Source organism: Rhopilema esculentum, chromosome 16 (assembly GCF_057945365.1).
Source record: "Rhopilema esculentum isolate cy_ngs chromosome 16, ASM5794536v1, whole genome shotgun sequence".
NCBI lineage: Eukaryota > Metazoa > Cnidaria > Scyphozoa > Rhizostomeae > Rhizostomatidae > Rhopilema > Rhopilema esculentum.
The window spans coordinates 3410949-3429914 of record NC_142830.1 but is presented as its reverse complement, the minus strand read 5'-3'; the positions used below and the strand labels follow the sequence as shown (position 1 = coordinate 3429914).

The following is an 18966-nucleotide window of genomic DNA, read 5'->3' as shown; positions in this document are numbered from 1 at the left end:
CCAGGAAGAGCATTCGAACACCTTGCCGCTGATGACAGCAATTTCTTTCAGAGCAGTAAAATAAAAGACATGGAACTGAGCTATTTTGGTAAGATTTTAGAGACCCGTTCAATTGTTTTTAACAATTAGATTTGTTATTTTCGTATATACATCTTTATATATAGAGCCAAATGTTAATTTCACAACATAAAATAATGTTGTAAAAAAACATGAAACTGAGCTATTTTGGTAAGATTTTAGAGACCCGTTCAATTGTTTTTAACAATTAGATTTGTTATTTTCGTATATACATCTTTATATATAGAGCTCAATGTTTATTTCACAACATAAAATAATGTTGTAGAAAAATAACGGCAAAAGAAAGTTTGTTTATTTTTTTACCATAAAAATTCATATGACTGTTATATATATATATATATTGTTTATTCAAATAATTGAAAGGTGAAAAAGGGAATATGTTTCAGAAAAAGTCATATTATTAAACAAATTTTAACTTTTTTTAGTGATAAATTATTTTATGTTTGATTTAATGAAGTCATTTTATGTTATGTTAAAATGTTTTCAAAAAAATATCTTCATGAAACTTTTTAAATAATAAATTCAAATTTTTTTAAGGCTATTCAATGGCTCATGGCAACTATTTATTGAAAACGCGGAAAGGTAATATGAGTTATTTCAGTGCTAATTTATTTTGGTATAAAGTTAAATGTGCAACTTTTGTTATTTGCATGTTGATGGTCGACCTGAATTTTTGTTTTCTTATTTTCTTAGAAATCTTATTCTCTTATGAATCTGTATTAAGAATGATTCTTAAAATTTGAGTGTTTTATGAGTAATTCAGTGTTTTATAAATTTCAATGGAAGGATAAATTTCATCGAATTATCTGAAGCTCGAATCATTAATTAAAGTTGGTCTAAATTTGCTATATTTGTAAATTGAGAATAAATTTCTTTTTTGCTAGTTTGCCTAAATGTAATATTTATGAAAAGATATAATTGTTTTGCATTTCAAACCATTTTAGCATTGTTTAAGTTCAAAGTTTTGTAAGCCTAAAAAAAGTATTCAAGATTTTCAAAATAAACGAGCTTCCTGGCGTTCCCTCTGTGTAAAAATGTGTTCATAATTAAAGTTTATGGCTCAACTCATTATACATTTAAAGGCAATGTGTCACGACGTTGATTGATTATAAGAACAAAGGGATTTTTTATTGTTTCCAGTCCCCCTTTAATTTATCGCATTGTAAAAAATATGGCTGAGCGCTGGAATTGTGTTTAGGCTATTGTTCCAGCTATTGTTCTCGTTAACCAATCTACAACGAGACAGATTGCCTTTAAGCGGTATTTAGGACTAGCGTGGTAAACAAACATACCAAATTTCGCCTTTTTCCATTTTCATTCTTTCAATTAATTTCAATTTCAATTAATTCACCTATCGTAACTATCGCTGATATTGGATTTTAGACATAGCAATGGGAGGACCAAGAAGTGACAGCACTGGAAAGGTGAATTGAAGTTTTTAAATCATGGTCCATCATAATCATTATCGTCATAATCAATAGCAAAGTGAAAAATATGATAATAATTATAATAGAAATAATAATCATAATGATATAAATCGTTATCATTGTTATGATAACAACCATTCGCATCATTGTTCTGTTTTCATTTTCACCATGATTGACAACATGTCCAAGATCGCTTGATAACCTTGCACGTAAACAATTATGTTTGAAACGGTTGTTTCACGTTTGTTTTTATGAGAATAAAAGGAAATTCGCCTTTGTCATGCTAATGCAAACTAGACTAGAGAAGTGAGGTATGATTGATGGACCCTCGTATATTGTAGGTCATGATTCTCAAACGCAGCGGCACCAATGTTTCTCGAATCATAACTTTACCATTAGCTGATGACAAGGTAAGTTATTTCGTTAATCCTGTTTCGTTAATTGCTGCAGTCGGAGGAAATCTTGCTCTTTGTTGACACTTTGCTTTTGGGAACACCAAGTATCTTTGTCTTCGAGGTTTTTAATGTCTCTGCAAATCCTGCATTAACAGTTGACAGTGCCAATAATAAAACTTTGATAAATATATTGAAACCGATATATAAACTTCGTGCAATGAAAATTACGGTTTTATGGATCTGCCATATAATATTCGAAGTTGTATAGGCAGACCTGTGCATGTTTTGGTGTACTAAGGATAGGGGTATACAGCCACAGCTTAAAATTTGTTGAATGTAACCTCATTATTATACATAGTCACTGATATGCGAGCAAAATTTTTCTGCAATAATTTCAGTCAAAAGCAGGAAAGTCATAAATCCTAAAAGCTAATGACACTACAAAACATCGAAAGATGACCCAGAGCTATAATATTATTATCTAGGTCTACTTTAAAGTAGGCTGGCAAGGCACACTGTGAATTCAATTTATTCCATAACGAGCACGGCGGTTTATTTTACCTTTAAAGTTCAAACTTAAACTTGAAATAAAAACCTTGACATAAATATGAGCATGTGTAATGTAATGGGACCCAGCACCGATTCCACAAAATACAAACTTTGCTTCGTTTGCAAGCCTAATTTGAAGGGGCTATCTATAACAAATGTTGCAACATCAAATTATGATTGCATTTTCTGATAAACAATGGCTGCGTTCTTAAATGTCAGCTACAAGTAAGCTTACTTATCTAGTCTCGTCTTTGACTCGTAGGTTCAGTTTACATCCGCTTTCGGATTCGCAGTATGCACACACAAGCCGGGCGCAAAAAGCAGTAACAGGTGGGTACCGGTTGCTTAAATTAATATTGAGGCGTGACCATTGCTTTGAAGCCCACTGTTCATGTCTTTGGCAGCGGCTAAGCCCATGGTTGTTACAGCTAGGGGCCGCCGACAGAATTTTTGCTGGTTATGTCATTGCGTTTGTTATTGAAATTGCATAAAAATTGAAGACAATTTTGCCTAGTGGGGTAGTGGGCGCTGGGGTTCTAATTTATGTAAGTATAGGAGCTGTGAAACATTTGATTCACCAAGGCCCAACAAAGCTCTGTTACCTCAGCGGTAGATTTGCTATTTGAAGCAGTCCTTTCTTTCAAACATATGGAGTTTCTAATCCACTCAGGCATTCGAAGCGGAGAAGGATAAACCTCTGCTTCGTGGTTGAAAACAAACATTGTACCAAGTGAGACAAGTTTAAGCAGCAGTGACCAAATTTTGCATGCAGTAGATAGTACACTATTTTAACATTATTTCTATATTGCTCGTTTAGATGATTCTTTACCTTTTGTTTAAGCTTATTTTGTGATTTAATATCAGCTGTCTTAAGTGAAGATTTATTTTACAAAATATGCAAGTTATGAGCCAGACTGTCTAGAAAATAGTGCCTTATGAAACTAAGGTTTAATTTTTACTTGCATTATAACCAGCTTAATATCTATTGTGATTCACTTTCAATTCTGCTTTCCATAGCTACGACCAATTATTGGTTGGAGCACCATTTCATCAAAACGAAGCTGCTGAGTCGGGTCAGGTTTATGTGTACAGCAGAGCTTCTGAGGTGATTCTTCTTTTCTCTTATAGTTTTGCATATCCAAGGAAACTTTCTTTCTTGCTTTTCCGTTTGCAGGGAACTGCCTATACGAACCTTATCCAATACTTTCCCTTTAAATGAGCGTTGACATTTGACGTCATCTTTTGTTGAAGAGGAAGGATACCTTCAATTTGACAGAATTTTTTGTTGGTATTGATGGAGTTGGTATTGTGAGAAATTAACTTCTAGTTCTTTGGATTGCTATAGCTTTAAGATAAAAGATCTCAAGAAATAGGGGATGCTTGAAATAGTTGAAAAAGGAATGGCGTCAATTATGAAAGAGTTTATGTATTCCGTGAGTCAAATTAAATTCAAAACTTTTTTTCACAACAATTGCAAATGAGGTCTTTCTTTTCCATAAATTTTCCTGCTTTAGAAAAAATGGTCTTACAGTTTAAATCTTGAACGCATGCAAAGTACGCTTTGTGGAAAACCATCACAATCTATATGAACATGCTTCCACAAAGTCCTGAAAGCTTCCCGTTTATCTTTAAAACGAACGTCTAAGTGTATTTCGGCTTCATTTGCTTCCCGCCGTCATGTCTTCTCCAATGTAAGTAGAAGTTGGTTGATTCCAGGCTGTAACGAAAGTCGCGTTACTGTTTGAACTGTGCTACGTTCCATATTACCAATGCAGTCCACTCTTGGGCAGAGTCCAGAAAAGTTGTTAACCTACCTTCCTCACAAAAAAATAGAAAGTGGGCGTGCCTTGGGTGTGTCATAGGAGCTTCTATTGTTTTTCGTGGACCTTCCTCCGGTCAGTGGCCGTGCGACCGTAATGTTTTCCTGACTCTGCTCTTACTGTATGTCTTTTTCTTCGCAGTCATCGATGAAACTCGTCACCAAGCTATCTGTGGCTGTACCTCGTGCCAATTTCGGTGCTTCTATCGCATCTCCTGGTGACCTCAACCTAGATGGATACAACGGTAGGCTGTCATTTTCGTATTACTTGCAGATTACTTGTGATACGAGTAGAAGTAAACTGGATACTTGAGTTGAGCCCATGAAGAAAATTTCGCGGGGTTGCGAAGGGGTTGCGAAGGGGTTGCGAAGGGGTTGCGAAAGGGTTGCGAGCCGCTTATTATCTTTTTGAAATGCCCCAAGCTTAATGTCTTAAAATATCTTCGTTTTTCGAATCCGTTTTTAAACGCTCAGTTACAATCGAATGAGTGGCTTTATTCTTTAAAGACAATCGGCAGATATAAAAGTAGCTTAAACCATCAGTTAATCAATTTTAGCCAATAAATGAACGTATGAGTGGAATCACACTCACTGATTGGTGATTGAAAGATGGAACCTGTTGATTCACTTGTTTCATGATATTTTGAATGCATATTTTGACCTCTCGCTACGCAAGTAGCTTTTAGCGCAGCATATCTCCGATACTGTATGCTAAAAGTCTGTATTAAGCATCAGTCATGACGTAATTCAAAGGCAAAGCGTGACGAAATCTATGCGAGTCACAACGACTTAAACACGTTCCTCAAAAGCGTTTATCCCCTGATTATGAAAGCTCGTTCAAGCATTCCTTAAAATCTCGAGAATGTTAGGCTCCTTCCTATTAACATTTAAGTAAAATCTAGGAGAATGCCATATTTTAGCAATTAGCTTTAATGATTTCGGGGCATTGAACAATTGTAATTTCTTGGCCACGTTTCACAATGCCTTCAGCTTCGAGTTGATTTACTGTCTCTTCAACTATTATGAAGTTTTTTATAATTTTTATGGATTTACCTAATTGATATAAAAATAAAGTAATATTTGATTTGCTCAATTTTCAGATATTGTTGTGGGTGCTCCATATGAGAATGATTTTAGAGGAGCTGTCTATGTTTACATGGGCACTGCGAAAGGTTTCTCGGCCAAGTATACACAGGTAAGTGTTTTGTTTTCATAATCACGACAAGTGGAATCGCTTAAAACCACCCTCTGTATTCAGACACCCTACTTGTAAGGACACGAGTAATCTGTAAAGACATAGTAAGGACATGAACAATACACGAGCTAAAGTCGTACATCAAAAAGGCAAGATGATGATATGTGTAACCAGTACCGTAGGAGAGAAAGAATCAGGGGCGGACGCTTGGTCAAACATTGGGGAGGGGGTAAGCCTATTGTTTTAATAAGATGACTTCACATTTCCCTTTTTCTAGAATAAAAGACCATTGTCCTCTAAAGTATTGGGGGGGGCCTCGCCCCCCAGGTATCCGCCTCAGGATATAATCATTTCTGGAAAAGTATAGAACATAAGGAAACAGAGGATTTCATAATTTTCTGGCACGCTCTCCCCGAGAAGTACATTCCCATTGGTTGAAAGTATCTATAGGTTAGAGGGCTTCCAATGTTTAGGTGCTTATCTTACTTTCATTCTCCTATGTTTTGTAACTGTTTCTAACTAGAGTTATGGCTCCACCTTTAATCCACTGTACATCAGTCTCCTAGTTCTACCGCCTTATCTGTTACTTCCGCCCATTTATAGAAAATTGCTGCCTCAGTGCTTGATAGTAAATTAAGAGCCTTTGGCCGCTCTTTGGCTGGCGGAATGGATTTGGATTCTAATGGATACAATGGTACGTTCCCTTAAAGTACTACTCTTTAGTTCTATTTTCACAAGCAATATTTTCTTATAGACAATTAGGTACTGTAGAAAACACAGAATGCTCAAGTTGACGTTGCGTACAACCTAGCTGCTTTATTTTGTTTTGGTAGTTCAATATGGATTTGTTTAGCTTGCTTGGATTGGTAACTATAATGAAAATCTAAATGATGAATACACAAAGATTACAGCAAGATTACACAAAGATTATTCTGTTCGCATGAAGTTCTGATGGTTTAGCCAAAACTTTTCCCCAGATCCTTTAATTTTTTATATCTCTCTTGACATGAGGCGATGATTTTCTAGATTTGTTACAATTTAGACTTTCGCCATCAGTCATGTTCTGTTGCTCAACTCCATTTTTCTGCTTTTAGATATAGTTGTCGGTGCATTTGTTTCGAACCAAGTTGCAATGATAAGGTAAATGCCCATCCGAATTTTTTTGTGTGGTCATACTTAATTTCACGTTACTTTTGATCCGCATCTGGATATGTATTTCCACTTGCCTTTGATTTGTGCTTCCTTTTTTTCTTTTTTTCCCTCTTTTCTTCGACCTTTCAAAACAGGTCTATGTAAAATCGGCGCCATGAATTTCAACAATGATACTAATTCAAGTAGCTAGATTCTGCGCTAAAATTTATAATTTTTCACTATTTTATTTAGGTCAAGACCAGTCATCAAAATAGTCTCAAAAATCACAACAAGACCAGCGAAAATCGACCCGGAGGACTACAAAACGAAGGATCAAACGTAGGCTATTCGCATTTTTCATAATTTGATTACTGACCAATTCATGCTTCAGTTAGTATTTGTGTATGAAAATAACTTTCACCATTCTTTGGCATCCACTGTGTCGATTGACAATATTTATTGGTAGCATTCATAAAGTACACCCTCTATTCCTGAATTATGAATTGGAAAAAGGAGAAAGCAAAATGTGGTTTCAGGTTTTTTTAGCTGAAGATGGAAGAATACTGTTTATGTGTGTATCCAATTGGCAGATAAATTTTCTATCCGTCTCTCTTTGTGAATGAATTTTTCTCATAATTGGCCTACGATTCCCCGCGAACCTCCGCCCTCTCTACCTGATCTTACGCTTCACTGGGACCTATGCCTCTCCCCTCCTGAGCGGCACGTTCTTCCTGACTGCCTCCACGCCATGAGTCACATCAGTCAGACTGCCATGTTGAGCCTACAGACCGTATGATAAAGCAAGACGAGGTACCTTTGGCTGCCAAAGGCATTGTATAAAATCAATTTGGATTGGTGGTGACACATCACTATTGTCTTAACTTTCAAACACGATTTTTATATATTAAAGAAAAGATAAACTGTTTTGCATCTTTTTCTTACAAGCTTTGGTATACGAATATGTTTTTCATTTTTTTTGGCTACCCATGGAATAAACATTTTACCAGTTAGAAGGGCCAATTAGGAGGACAAGATATAAACTAGATCATCTGATGATATCTGACTGTTTCTTTGAAACGGTAAATATTTATATTTACTGTGTTTTATGCACAAGCGCCTGAACTATTCTAACACAGACTTACTTATGATATTTTCTAGGTTTCAAATTATCGTCGAATTCTATTACGAAGAGCGATCGAAGCGGTTAACATCGGACATAGGTATGAACTTAAGACTCCCAGTTTCTCAGGAAATCTTTTGCATAAATGAATTTACAAAAACTGCATTTAGACAGAACGTGTTCTTTCAGTAGAAATCATGCCCCGTTGTTTTCATAACAAAACATATCAGAAGAGGGGATGTAGCATATCAAAAGAGGGGAAGAGGTTACTGAGAATATTTCATCAACGTGTATGAATCTGTACAATGAAACTTTCTGTACTGCATAATCGTTTTCCACTATAGTGTCGCTATAAATAGTCTCAGTAAGACTGTATAACAGCGATGATGATTTCACAATCACTGACAAGCCAACGCCTTGACTTCAACTTATACCGACATGCCTAAAAATTATCTCCAGTCCAGCCTCATTGGTTAATGCTTATTGTTTTATCATTTTGCAGAAGCGAAATTAAAGCTTGTCATGGATCCCGGTCGTACACCAAGAATCAGGTTTTCCAAGGAGGATACAAACATTGCGGAAGAGGTCATTTTGGTTCGCAATGTTGTTTCAAGGAAGAGATTGCCAGCCTATCTGTCACGTGATAAGGTAAACAACTCAATCGAGGTCACATCCAGTGCGAACACCAAAGTCGCATTTTTTTCTTATGCCTTTACATGTTACTTGTGAGCCTAAAAGGTACACATTTGTGACAGAGCCCTTTACTCGGAGGTCCACTTGCCTAATTAGAACACATTGGCCAGATTTGGAAGTACTCAAGCTACTGTAGATAAATATCCCATTTATATGCATAATACCTTTACGATCCCGATCACGTCTTCGCAAGGCTGGACAAGAAAATAGTATTTCGATGCAATCATAAAGTTTGAACTATATTCAAGGTCTCAGTGGTTTGTTTGATAAAATATACTGATACAGCCGATGAAAAATATTTAATTTTGATTTTTGTTCTAATGTCTTATTTACTAATAAGCCTGATCTTGTCAGTTTATCAAATTCCAGAAAATTGCATAAACCTCCCCCAGTATGACAAAACTTCCTAATAACAGTTGCTAATAGTTTAAGTATGGTGATTTTGTCTAATAAAACATTGAAAGTAGTGCCCTTCTGCAGTCAATAGGCCAGCACTTTTCTTAATTCTACTGTTTTTGTCCTTTAATCGATGATATTTTAATCAAAACCTTCTTTTAGGATGGCAAATTCCAGTCATTTCCTGATGTCCGCGTATCACTCTCCTTCGAACTGACAGAGAAAAACGTACCTCCCGTTAAAGATGTCGTGACGTCACTTGACAACAGGCCAATTTTGGAATCCCATGATCTTCACGATTTGCATATGGAGAATGTTCATTTGTTTGAGAAAGGATTCGTAAGTTTTCCACTAAATTGTTAACTGTCTGTTGCAACTCACTTATACTTAGTAATTATTTGATTAATTCTAATGAGTTTATTCGGGTTAAAGAATACCAACATCCAAACATGTGTCTTTTTCCTACTTGAAAAACACTCTTGCTGCACAATGTTTTCTTAGTTGTTCGTGTTTTTTTTAGATTCAGTTCAAACGAGACTGTGACCCATGCGTGCCAGACCTCATGATAATTGCAAGCAAGAATTTGTAAGTACATTATCCTATCGCAACATTTTCATCGCATTGGTGACAACCACAGCCATTAAAACGAACATGACCTCTCTTCGTAAACGACCACTCAAGAATGTTTCATCATCACTACATTGCTGCAGCCTCTAAGATAATTCTTTTCAGTCCCGGATGTTTACAGATACAACTGTTTTGGAGAAACGAAATTTTCAATAATTTTAGTCCCCTTAAATATAGGTAAACGCCTTTTTCTTTGCTGTTATGCAGATTTAGCTTCCCTTATTTTAATAGCCCTGGAATATCTTCTTCAACCATCCTTCGTTGCATATATTCCCTTAGATGTGATTCTGTTACACAAAACAAAAATGCTGTCCATCTTGTTTGTGAATGATGTTAGCTGATTAAAACATAGTTGGATAAAAATGGTGGCATAAAAACTCTGAAAATAGAAGGCTTCCTGTTTAAACCCAACCGAGAACTTCATTAAGCATAAACGCTTGGCTGGGAGGATTCTGCAGACCGCGACCAACTTTTTTCATAGGAATTTCGCCTACAGGATATTCTCATTCTTCACAGACACTGAAAATAGCCCCTTTATTTGATTAGAGACCCGTTCCTACCCGTTGTAATTAAAATATATCTTTTACATGGTTTCTTGTGTTAGTTAACCACTTCCTTAATAATTTCCCGTCTTCTTTTCGCATTCGTGAACTTTTCACTTTAGGGCTCTTAGTGTCATACGAGAAGATCATGACTGAAAGAAATGTTGTAACCAACCTATCAAAATTGGTATCAGATTACTTAAAAACTTAATAAGAAGGCGCCAAAGGACAACGATTAACCCACATTCTACCAATTAGAAATCTATATAGATTAGTAAGCATATCCTCTGGGTTCTCTCACTACCCAGGAAATTCCTTTTGCGTGTAGAAAATCGTTCTCAATTTGCTTCAGGGCAATGCCAGATATAAATCCCAGTGCTTTTTGTTTTGTATTAATTAGAGTAATATTCGCAGGTTTGAAGGCAATTTCTTGATATATCCCGGAGCTAATTGTATTAATTCCTATGGTATTTAAAACCGGGTGGTGTAAAATTAAATTCGGAGAAAGTCATCAAAATTTCTCGGTTCTCAGAAATTAGAGGGATTAATGTGATTCATTGTAAGAAATAAAATTCTAAGTCATCAAGAAGCCGCGAAATGTGTTGAAGGGGATATTTTTGTTATGATTTCACAGGACCATCCGCTTAGGAAAGGTCAACGTTAAACTGAACGCAGCCATCGAAAACAAAGGGAAAGATACTGCATTCCAAACAGATGTGATGGTAACCCTTCCAAAAGGGATCAGTGTTAGTTCAATCATGCTTCCAAATGGGGTGAGCTAAAGTCCCTTTCTAGTGTTTAACATTTTCACTACTGTTTCTAAAGCATTTCAAACGCTTCCTTTGGTTGAGAGTCTTTTCCAAAGGACAGCCCAAATACACTCATTTTTTATAAGAAACTGGATATAAGAGACAATTACTGGACGGACAGTCAGAAAAAATTAAGAAACTCCAGTACTCGAAGCAAAAGAATTAAGAAACTATTAAATCGTGATAAAACTGAGAACAGCGAAATTTTGTAAAATCCAAGAACATTATTGCCCTGTTGGCCTAGAATTTAAGACACAAGGGATGAAAATATACTTCCCACATCTAAATAGAGCATCAGAACGGAAGCGAATCTCTTGTCGTGAAAAAAGGTCACGAGCATTTCTTAACATCATTCATGACATCATAATTAAGAAACTCTAAAGAAAAAATGAGTATTGAAATTTCCAGAACATTAAGAAACTGGAGTACTTAACATCGACCTTTGATTTTTATAAAAAAAATGAGTGTATTGCAAAACGATATGGTACCATTTCTTATATCTTACTCTAGTTTTTTAGTTTGTATCTTCAGTAATCGAGGCAAAAAAAAGGGAGGAAACATTTGAATTTTCTCTTAAAAATTTTGTGGAATTCCATTAATATGATTGTCTGCTTGGCGTAAATGTTAAGACAAAAAGAATAAAATATACTTCCCTCATCTAAGTAAAGTATTAGAACGCAAGCAAATCTCTTGACAAAAATGTAAGGGGCATTTGAAAACAACAGAAAAATTGACAACTGTCTTTGTCTGCAGCAGTTAGAACCGTTCCCAACAGTTGGAAAGTTTTCCTAGCATGAAAGATTTTCTATAGGACCCCGAATATTAAAATTAATAACATAATTAAGAAACTCTCAAACAGCAACGACTGTTGAAAATTCCTAAAGCGTTATGGATATAGAATACTCAACGCCGACCTCTGTTTCTTATGAAAAATGAGTGTATTGAGATAAAATTGTTTTTGCACGAAAAATTCCTGTGCTATTTGCATAATTCTTAAAAATTTATGGTTTTTGAAACAGGTAGTTTATCAGCAATAGATTAATGAATACACTGACATTATGATACAATTTGCTGGGAAAGTAGTTGTTTTTGTAAATCTAGAGCCTAGAATTTATAACCAGAATCACTGTTTTGAAATAGAATCCGTTTAGTCTTCGATCCTCGAAACGATTCTCATTAGTTCCTGGCGTACCTTGCTGTCATCTTAGAACGCACGAGAAACTTCCAAAATTTATCGGTGTTACTTTCAATAAGATACTCAAATATTGATACCAAGCAGTAATTTGACCTTTCCTTCTTGTAATATTTCGCTCACTAGGAAGAACTGTCGTCTTCCAGCGACATGTTTATGCCGAAATCGTAAGATATATTCATCCACCTTTATAACGCAGGACCTCAAGCTATGTGAAGATGCCGTAGCTCTGCCCAGTGGAAAGCAAAGGACCAAGTGCAAAAATGTCCTCAATGAGATCAAATCAAAAGCTAAGGTATTCTTCTGCTACCATTTCTCAAGTAATTGACTGCCATGTGTCAATTCAGGTTTCTCATTTATCAGCAACACTAGCCGAAGTGCAATGAAAAACTAGCATTCGCAAGATTGAAGTAAAACAAAGAAAATTATGCTGCCAGTCAGAGATGTAGAATAGATTTGCGTTTACTGCTGAAAGTTACCTTCGTTAATGAAAATAAAAATTTATCCTGCACAATCTTTGTAGGTTTTGAATTTATTTATAAATATTTTTATTTGAATCAGCCGTCAGATATTACTTGCTTGTTTTTTATCTAAATTGGTTAAAGCCAAGTCTCTAATTCTGTTATTGTTGTTATTTGATAGGAAAAGATCGAAATCGTTCTGGATACCAAGAGGCTGTCCGGTGACTTAGATGACAAGATAATGTCAATCAATGTATCAAGGTAATGAAAGTTACTGTTTACCGGTCTGTCATAAAGTGCTCGATGCCGTATAGGCAGAGCTGTTAGTGTATAGAACAGGACGGCACAAAGTTGCAACTCCGAGCTAGCGCATGTGTTTCCTATGTCGATGTATGAATGTCATGTATCAAGGGATGTGTGTTTCCTATATCGATGTATAAATGTCATGTATCAAGGGATGTGTGTTTCCTATATCGATGTATAAATGTCATGTATCAAGGGATGTGTGTTTCCTATATCGATGTATAAATGTCATGTATCAGGGGTTGTGTATTACCTTATGTATCATTTAAGAAGCAAAAGCTACTTTGAAGGAACGGATTGTTTGCTTTTCTGTTTTTACAAATCTCACATGCTTTGAAGTATATTAGAAAGTGATATTTGGGGCTTTGCCATTCGATGAGAAGGTTCTCATTGAGGTAGGATCAATGTGAGAAATCATAGCACAGTGCAAGGAAAATGCGGAAAAGATGGCCTAAGAAGTTAATAATGAAACTAACAGGGCTTGGCTAAAAGTGATGGGGAGATGAAAATTATATAATTAGCTGGAAACATAAAGACAAGTGAGGAAACCTTTTGAAAATCTTTGGAGAGGAATATTTGATTAGAATCAGGCACCGTTGAGAAAAGTGGGGGGTCAAAAAAAGTGTGGGGGGGGCTGAAACCGTATAAAAAGAGGCTTTTCTGGTAGTTTGATACTTAATATTTGGCATTTTTTTGCAAAAAGTGGGTTAAAGCCCCCCCAGCCCCCCTGCTCCGCGGTGCCTGAGAATGGTCTTTCGTAGTGGTTATATATTTTTTCAATGTGTCTTTCCCATTTGATCGCTGGTTATTTTCATGGTAGTCTTCTTATCAAACGTATATTTCTAATTAGCGCCAATGCTGAAGACGGAACGTATCTTGACAATGTCATGGATATTCAATTGAAAGTTGTTGCTAAAGCTGATTTAAATCTGCAAGGGTAAGTGCCAATTGAAGACAACAAACATATCATGTAACTTAAATTCCTTTTGTTTGTAATTGTTTAATACTTTAAGGTCTATAGTATATACGAAAAAAGTTTATTGCACAATGCATATGATTTGCATATACAAAAATGCGAAATAACAGCTTCTCTTTTCAACCAAACAGGTATGACCAAATGTGAATCCTTTTACACTGATTGATAAAAGTATTTGTTAAAAGTCCTGCAATAAAGATTAAAAAGTTTAGAGCTATTTATACTAGATGCATTTTTTAAATTGTTGATTTACCCCTAAGTTAGATTTGTACCGTCACTGCTTTGTGTATGTAGGCATCGTTCTTTAATTGCTTGCTATGCTTTTCGTATAACTCTTATCAAATATACACCAATCTATAGAAAAGCAATCACGAGACGTGAGTTTTATGGAGGAAGTATTGTTGGAGAGAGTGCTATAAAGGAAGACAGGGGAGCTGGTCACGAAGTGAAACATCAATATTTTGTATGTTATACTTTTATTTTTTTGCTAAGTCCTTTAGTTAATTAATGCATCGGGTTTTATTATTCTTGATAACAATTTCATATGCCTTTTTGGAATTTTTAATTTGTCAGGAGGATGGGAGCATATTTATAATTTCAGGGATAATTTTAGTAAAAAGAAATGTTTTTGTCGCCGAACAAGCTCGATAATTAAAAGGAATTTGAAAAGAACTACGAGCAGGAAATTTAAAAGGAATTCCTGGCAATATTAGTCTTAAGGTTCTTATGTGCTGGAAAAGCGTGAAATGGCAGGATCATGCGTGCTGGAAACTTGAAATAGAAGTCATTTTGTTTGTCTAGAAATAACGGCTGTGAAATAAACCTATATTGTCCAGTCTCTAAAATTCTACCACAGATCAGCAGCAGATTCGTCACTTGACTCATCCCCTGTCTCTTCAGGTAGATCAAGCAGCTCGCATAGTTTGTGTGCCTCGTTATTACTCCAGTTAACCCATATTTCCTTGGAGAGCCTCCTCAACTGCCTCGGCAGATTTGGAAACTGTAGCATGCGTATTTGTAGGCCGTAATTACCAGTAGCAAGACAAAGAAGGGCATACACTGCCCATCGCTGCACTTCAGTATCACTAACAGCCTCGGTGTCAATTATGTCGTACAGTATATCCAAAATGTTCATGTGCAGGAACTGTTCCTTTACGTCATCGTTAAGCCATGTTATTTCAATAACAGTTTTTATCAATGCTATCTTCAACCGTGGCGGCTCGTCCGGCTCCCGAAGAATCCAAAGAAACTCAGATATGTATTTGCAAGTGAACTTTGCAGTGGCCGACCCCCCTGTCCACGAGGCAGCGCCAATCTTCCTTAGATATCCTATTTTCTCCTCCATGGAAGCAATAGGCCGCCGTAACATGATGTACGCCTCGAGTACATCTTTTTTGTATAAATCTGTTTCATTTCGATATTCGCTCTCGAGGACCTGGTTATCAGCGCTCCCATGACGTTGCCGAAGCTTTTGTATGTCAATTATTCCTTGGGTCAAACGCCTCTTTAGGTGTTCCATTGTTTTAACAAGCTCTTTTAAAACCTTTCTGTACAATATCCTATTGAGTTGTCGAAAGATAACGGTTCCCCGGTAATGTGCGAATAATTCGAAACTACGCCATTGCGAACAAAAAACGATTTTACTCCATGAGCCTCTGTTTCGCTACTGCCTCATTTTAGGGACACTAAAGCAGAGGCCGTATCGTATAGGGCGACCGTATCCAATTAGCCAAGCATTTATACAATCATCGTTAGAGGCTTTTTGGTGTATAGAACAGGAGGGTTCTAAGCTGTTACTCTGAGTTTCCTGCTTAATACGATCATCAGGCCATTATCATTAGATGTAATTAAAAAAATAACATTAAGAACACTATTGTTGTCAATGTCAATTCTTGTATCGCTTTTTAGACATGTGAACACACCCCTCCCTCTGGCATCGTCTAGTTTCGTGTAGCAATACACTTGGTTTCGTAAGAATTGTCTCGTAAGAAATTTAAGATCTTAGAAATTATAAGGCAAAAAAATTCGGCTGAAAGAATGAAGGGTCAACTAGATTTTAATGACTTTTTCCATTTCTTTGTTTCCATTTTGCAAAAAATTTCCAGCATTTACTACATACTACTGTCTCAATTTTGGAAATAGCCGATTTTTGCCAGGTGAAGTCACTGTGCTTATTCTATCGCTTGCCTTGTCAGGTTATAAACAACGGCCCAGACAAAATCCCAAGTGCCGTTATCACCATTCATTGGCCATATGAAACAGTATCCGGAAAACATCTATTTTATCTAATGGACGTCCAGGTTTGAACTTTTTTGTGAAAATATTTTGTTTTCTTGCTGATAACGTCAAGCCATGGTATTTTTTAGACCCCTTTACACTGTGCCGGATAAATTTCATCCGCATCAAAATTAGTTCAGGTAGGCGTCGCGTTTACACTAGACTCACGCCATCAGCACGAATTTGAGAGCGGCTGCTATCCGAACAAAATTAATTCACCTAGGAAAGTGGATTAAATTAGTTCAGATAGCTATGTGGTACAGTGTAAACGGTTTTATCCGGATAAATTTTATCCACATTGTATCTTGCTCGAAAGCGATTGGCTATTTCATTCAATTTAGTTTTCACTGTCTCCCAATCAAGACCTTACGCCATCTTGGCTGCCTTGTAGTCGATAAACACTCGTGTTAAAAGTGCAGTATCTTCGTCAGTCCACGTAAAATTGGAATCCTTGTCAGCTTTCTCTACTTTCGTTGCTAGTTCAGGGTCATTTTGTTTCAAGAACAAACTATTAAAACAAACTAGGCCTAATTTGTATTGACAATATCTTTGGATTTGGTCTAAAAGAGAAGCAGATGATTCTGAAAAGAGAATGAAATCTTTTTACGTTGGCGGGAATTTTGTTATTATTTTGTTGCCCAGTGAAGACATCATTTTGGGCGTTCTGTGCATGATTTAAGTCATGTGACTGCAGTTATCCGGGACAGTGTAAACGGGAGGGCAAAGTGGACAAAATTTGTGCGGCACAGTGTAAACGCAAATCAACCCGAACAAGTTTTATGCGGATAAAATTTATCCGGCACAGTGTAAACGGGGTGTTTTTTTTTCGTGTCATAGAACAGTATAAGGGCACGGGCAGATAATCCTGCTAGTGGGGTTTAGCAGATCTAAGGAAAATATTATTTGTTAAGCTTTTATTTTGTAGTACAGTGTGATGCTTTGTACGTTTTTAAATACGAAAGGTAGAAGATGCCCTTATTAGATATGATAATGCACAATAATTACAGGACAATGAAAAGCAACAGCATGCTAAGTTCTTCAGCTTCTTGAATAAAAGATAAGGGACATTTAAGCCATGTTTATCTGGTAAAGCATAGAAAAAACAACTATTTGTCTAAAGTTTTTTTAGATTTATTTTAAGAACATGTGTAGCGTTACGCTTTCGATATTTGGTTTTTAATCAGTAAATAAAGAGAAAATTTAATCTAGTTTAATGTAATTTCCATTTGGTGGCTATCAAACGAGAATGAAATCGTTCTGTTAATTAATCTTGGCATTACTTGTTAAAAACGTATTGCACATTATACATGAAGTTTCACTGCAGCAACTGTCACATTCGTTCCTACAACATTTTCTATCAACCATACAACTCAGTTATTGCATTTTGTTTCACTTTAGTCATCTGAAGCAAAATGCACCTTTGCACGTGGTCAACAAAACCAATTACGCCTGAAGGTGAGTTCAATCGTGAGATAACGATGTGAATATACTTGAATGATTGCGCAAGTGAAACTCGGAGCAGATGGTTCAATTGAATTTATTTTCTCATAACTTGTGTTTGAAAACACCTGTTTGTAAGAAAAGACATTAATTACTTTTTGCACAAATTTTATTATGTCAAGGTTTCAAGTACCAACATATGTCTTTGTAGACATCAAAATTTCAGTTGATGTATGCAGTTGTGTGTCTTTAGCCTGTGAATTACCTATGTTTAGTTTTTGTTGTGGCAGAATCTTGCTGTGTTTGTGTTGGTTGCCAAATTAAAGTATCAAGGTTTTTCTATGTATCACGTCTAGACAGCGAAATAATGATGCTGTGAGTGTAATTTAGTATCTCTCATATGCACAATACAGAAATTATACCACGTACGATGTTCAAAACTAATATAGCAAGTTTCTGTTAGTTATAGCTTTATAAGGAATCATTAGATACTTGCTTTTGCCGTCTTCTCAAAGCTGTTAATGGGAATATCTGTCGCATACCATTAGACCACTGCTGATATTTCTGATAAGTCTGGGTGTTTTGTTTCGTGCGCAGCTAGAGAGGTGGAAAATATGTCATACAAGTGGCAAAAGCACATTCTAAGTTGAGAGCTAAATTATTAATAAAGACTTGACATTTATCGAAAAGACGCCAAACTGGATTACACTATGGGAGATGTAGTCTAGGAGCAATTTTCGCTTTAATTTGCATGTGTATTTTTGAAGCATATTCATTTTAAAGCATAATCTGCATCTTCAAGAACATGTGTTGCAATGAGACAATGTCTTAAAGCCTCCTAAAAATTCTATTTATTGGCCTAGAAACGTTTTCCAACAGTGTGAAAGTCTATTACAGTCTGGTGTTTTGCATTGAAGTTTCTTCCTTTGTATAGGAGTTGAAGATCGTTTTTAAGCCATTTTTCTTGTATTTAAAAGATATGTCTGCATTGTGTTTGCAAGTTTGCCAGTTTTCTGTCACCGTATTGTTTTTCAACGTCTGCATAACGCGAATGGCAAAATATATTTTTGGTTGATATTATTCCTGTTGTTTTTTCTTCAGTCCTCTACCAGTTCGACGATTGACCTTAATGCCACTGCAACAGCAGCCTTAACATTAGAGAGACGACGAAGAGATGCCTCGGAAGTGAATGAAACAACAGAGACACCTTCTACGAAGTCCACTGATCAACCTCCCGCTGGTCAAAGCACAGATGTAAGCGATTCTTCTAAGGGAGTACAGATGGAAGGCAAAGTCTTGGTAAGTTTTTTGTGGTACTAACAGTACCGTAAGAAAGGTAGAATAGTTAGGGGGCACTGTTGTTTGAGAACGATAGGTACAAAATGAATTATTGATTGGAAACATAGCATTACTGCCATTTTGGCGAGCACAAACCCCCAAGGAAAAAATAGCATCTACAGCGCTAGATATTCAAAATTTGTAACTGCAGTTCCATTTTCAGGCTGGGTTTCCTCATTACAATCTTTCATATGATAT

At 36.1% G+C, this 18966-nt stretch overlaps 1 protein-coding gene across 1 annotated transcript in view; it reads left to right on the top strand.

Moving 5' to 3' along the window:
* LOC135682236 (integrin alpha-6) overlaps positions 1 to 18966 on the top strand; it is a 33731-nt gene that overhangs the window by 8371 nt on the left and 6394 nt on the right. Inside the window, exons 7-29 of the mRNA XM_089113151.1 lie at positions 5 to 88; positions 616 to 660; positions 1462 to 1502; positions 1847 to 1915; positions 2712 to 2779; positions 3467 to 3554; positions 4411 to 4513; positions 5369 to 5463; positions 6067 to 6157; positions 6558 to 6603; positions 6847 to 6933; positions 7753 to 7814; positions 8217 to 8362; positions 8966 to 9142; positions 9324 to 9388; positions 10607 to 10745; positions 12173 to 12268; positions 12616 to 12695; positions 13588 to 13674; positions 14074 to 14176; positions 15909 to 16013; positions 17389 to 17445; positions 18532 to 18729. Of these exons, the coding sequence (XP_088969277.1) occupies positions 5 to 88; positions 616 to 660; positions 1462 to 1502; positions 1847 to 1915; positions 2712 to 2779; positions 3467 to 3554; positions 4411 to 4513; positions 5369 to 5463; positions 6067 to 6157; positions 6558 to 6603; positions 6847 to 6933; positions 7753 to 7814; positions 8217 to 8362; positions 8966 to 9142; positions 9324 to 9388; positions 10607 to 10745; positions 12173 to 12268; positions 12616 to 12695; positions 13588 to 13674; positions 14074 to 14176; positions 15909 to 16013; positions 17389 to 17445; positions 18532 to 18729 (2132 nt within the window). The remainder of the gene's footprint in view (positions 1 to 4; positions 89 to 615; positions 661 to 1461; positions 1503 to 1846; positions 1916 to 2711; positions 2780 to 3466; positions 3555 to 4410; positions 4514 to 5368; positions 5464 to 6066; positions 6158 to 6557; positions 6604 to 6846; positions 6934 to 7752; positions 7815 to 8216; positions 8363 to 8965; positions 9143 to 9323; positions 9389 to 10606; positions 10746 to 12172; positions 12269 to 12615; positions 12696 to 13587; positions 13675 to 14073; positions 14177 to 15908; positions 16014 to 17388; positions 17446 to 18531; positions 18730 to 18966) is intronic.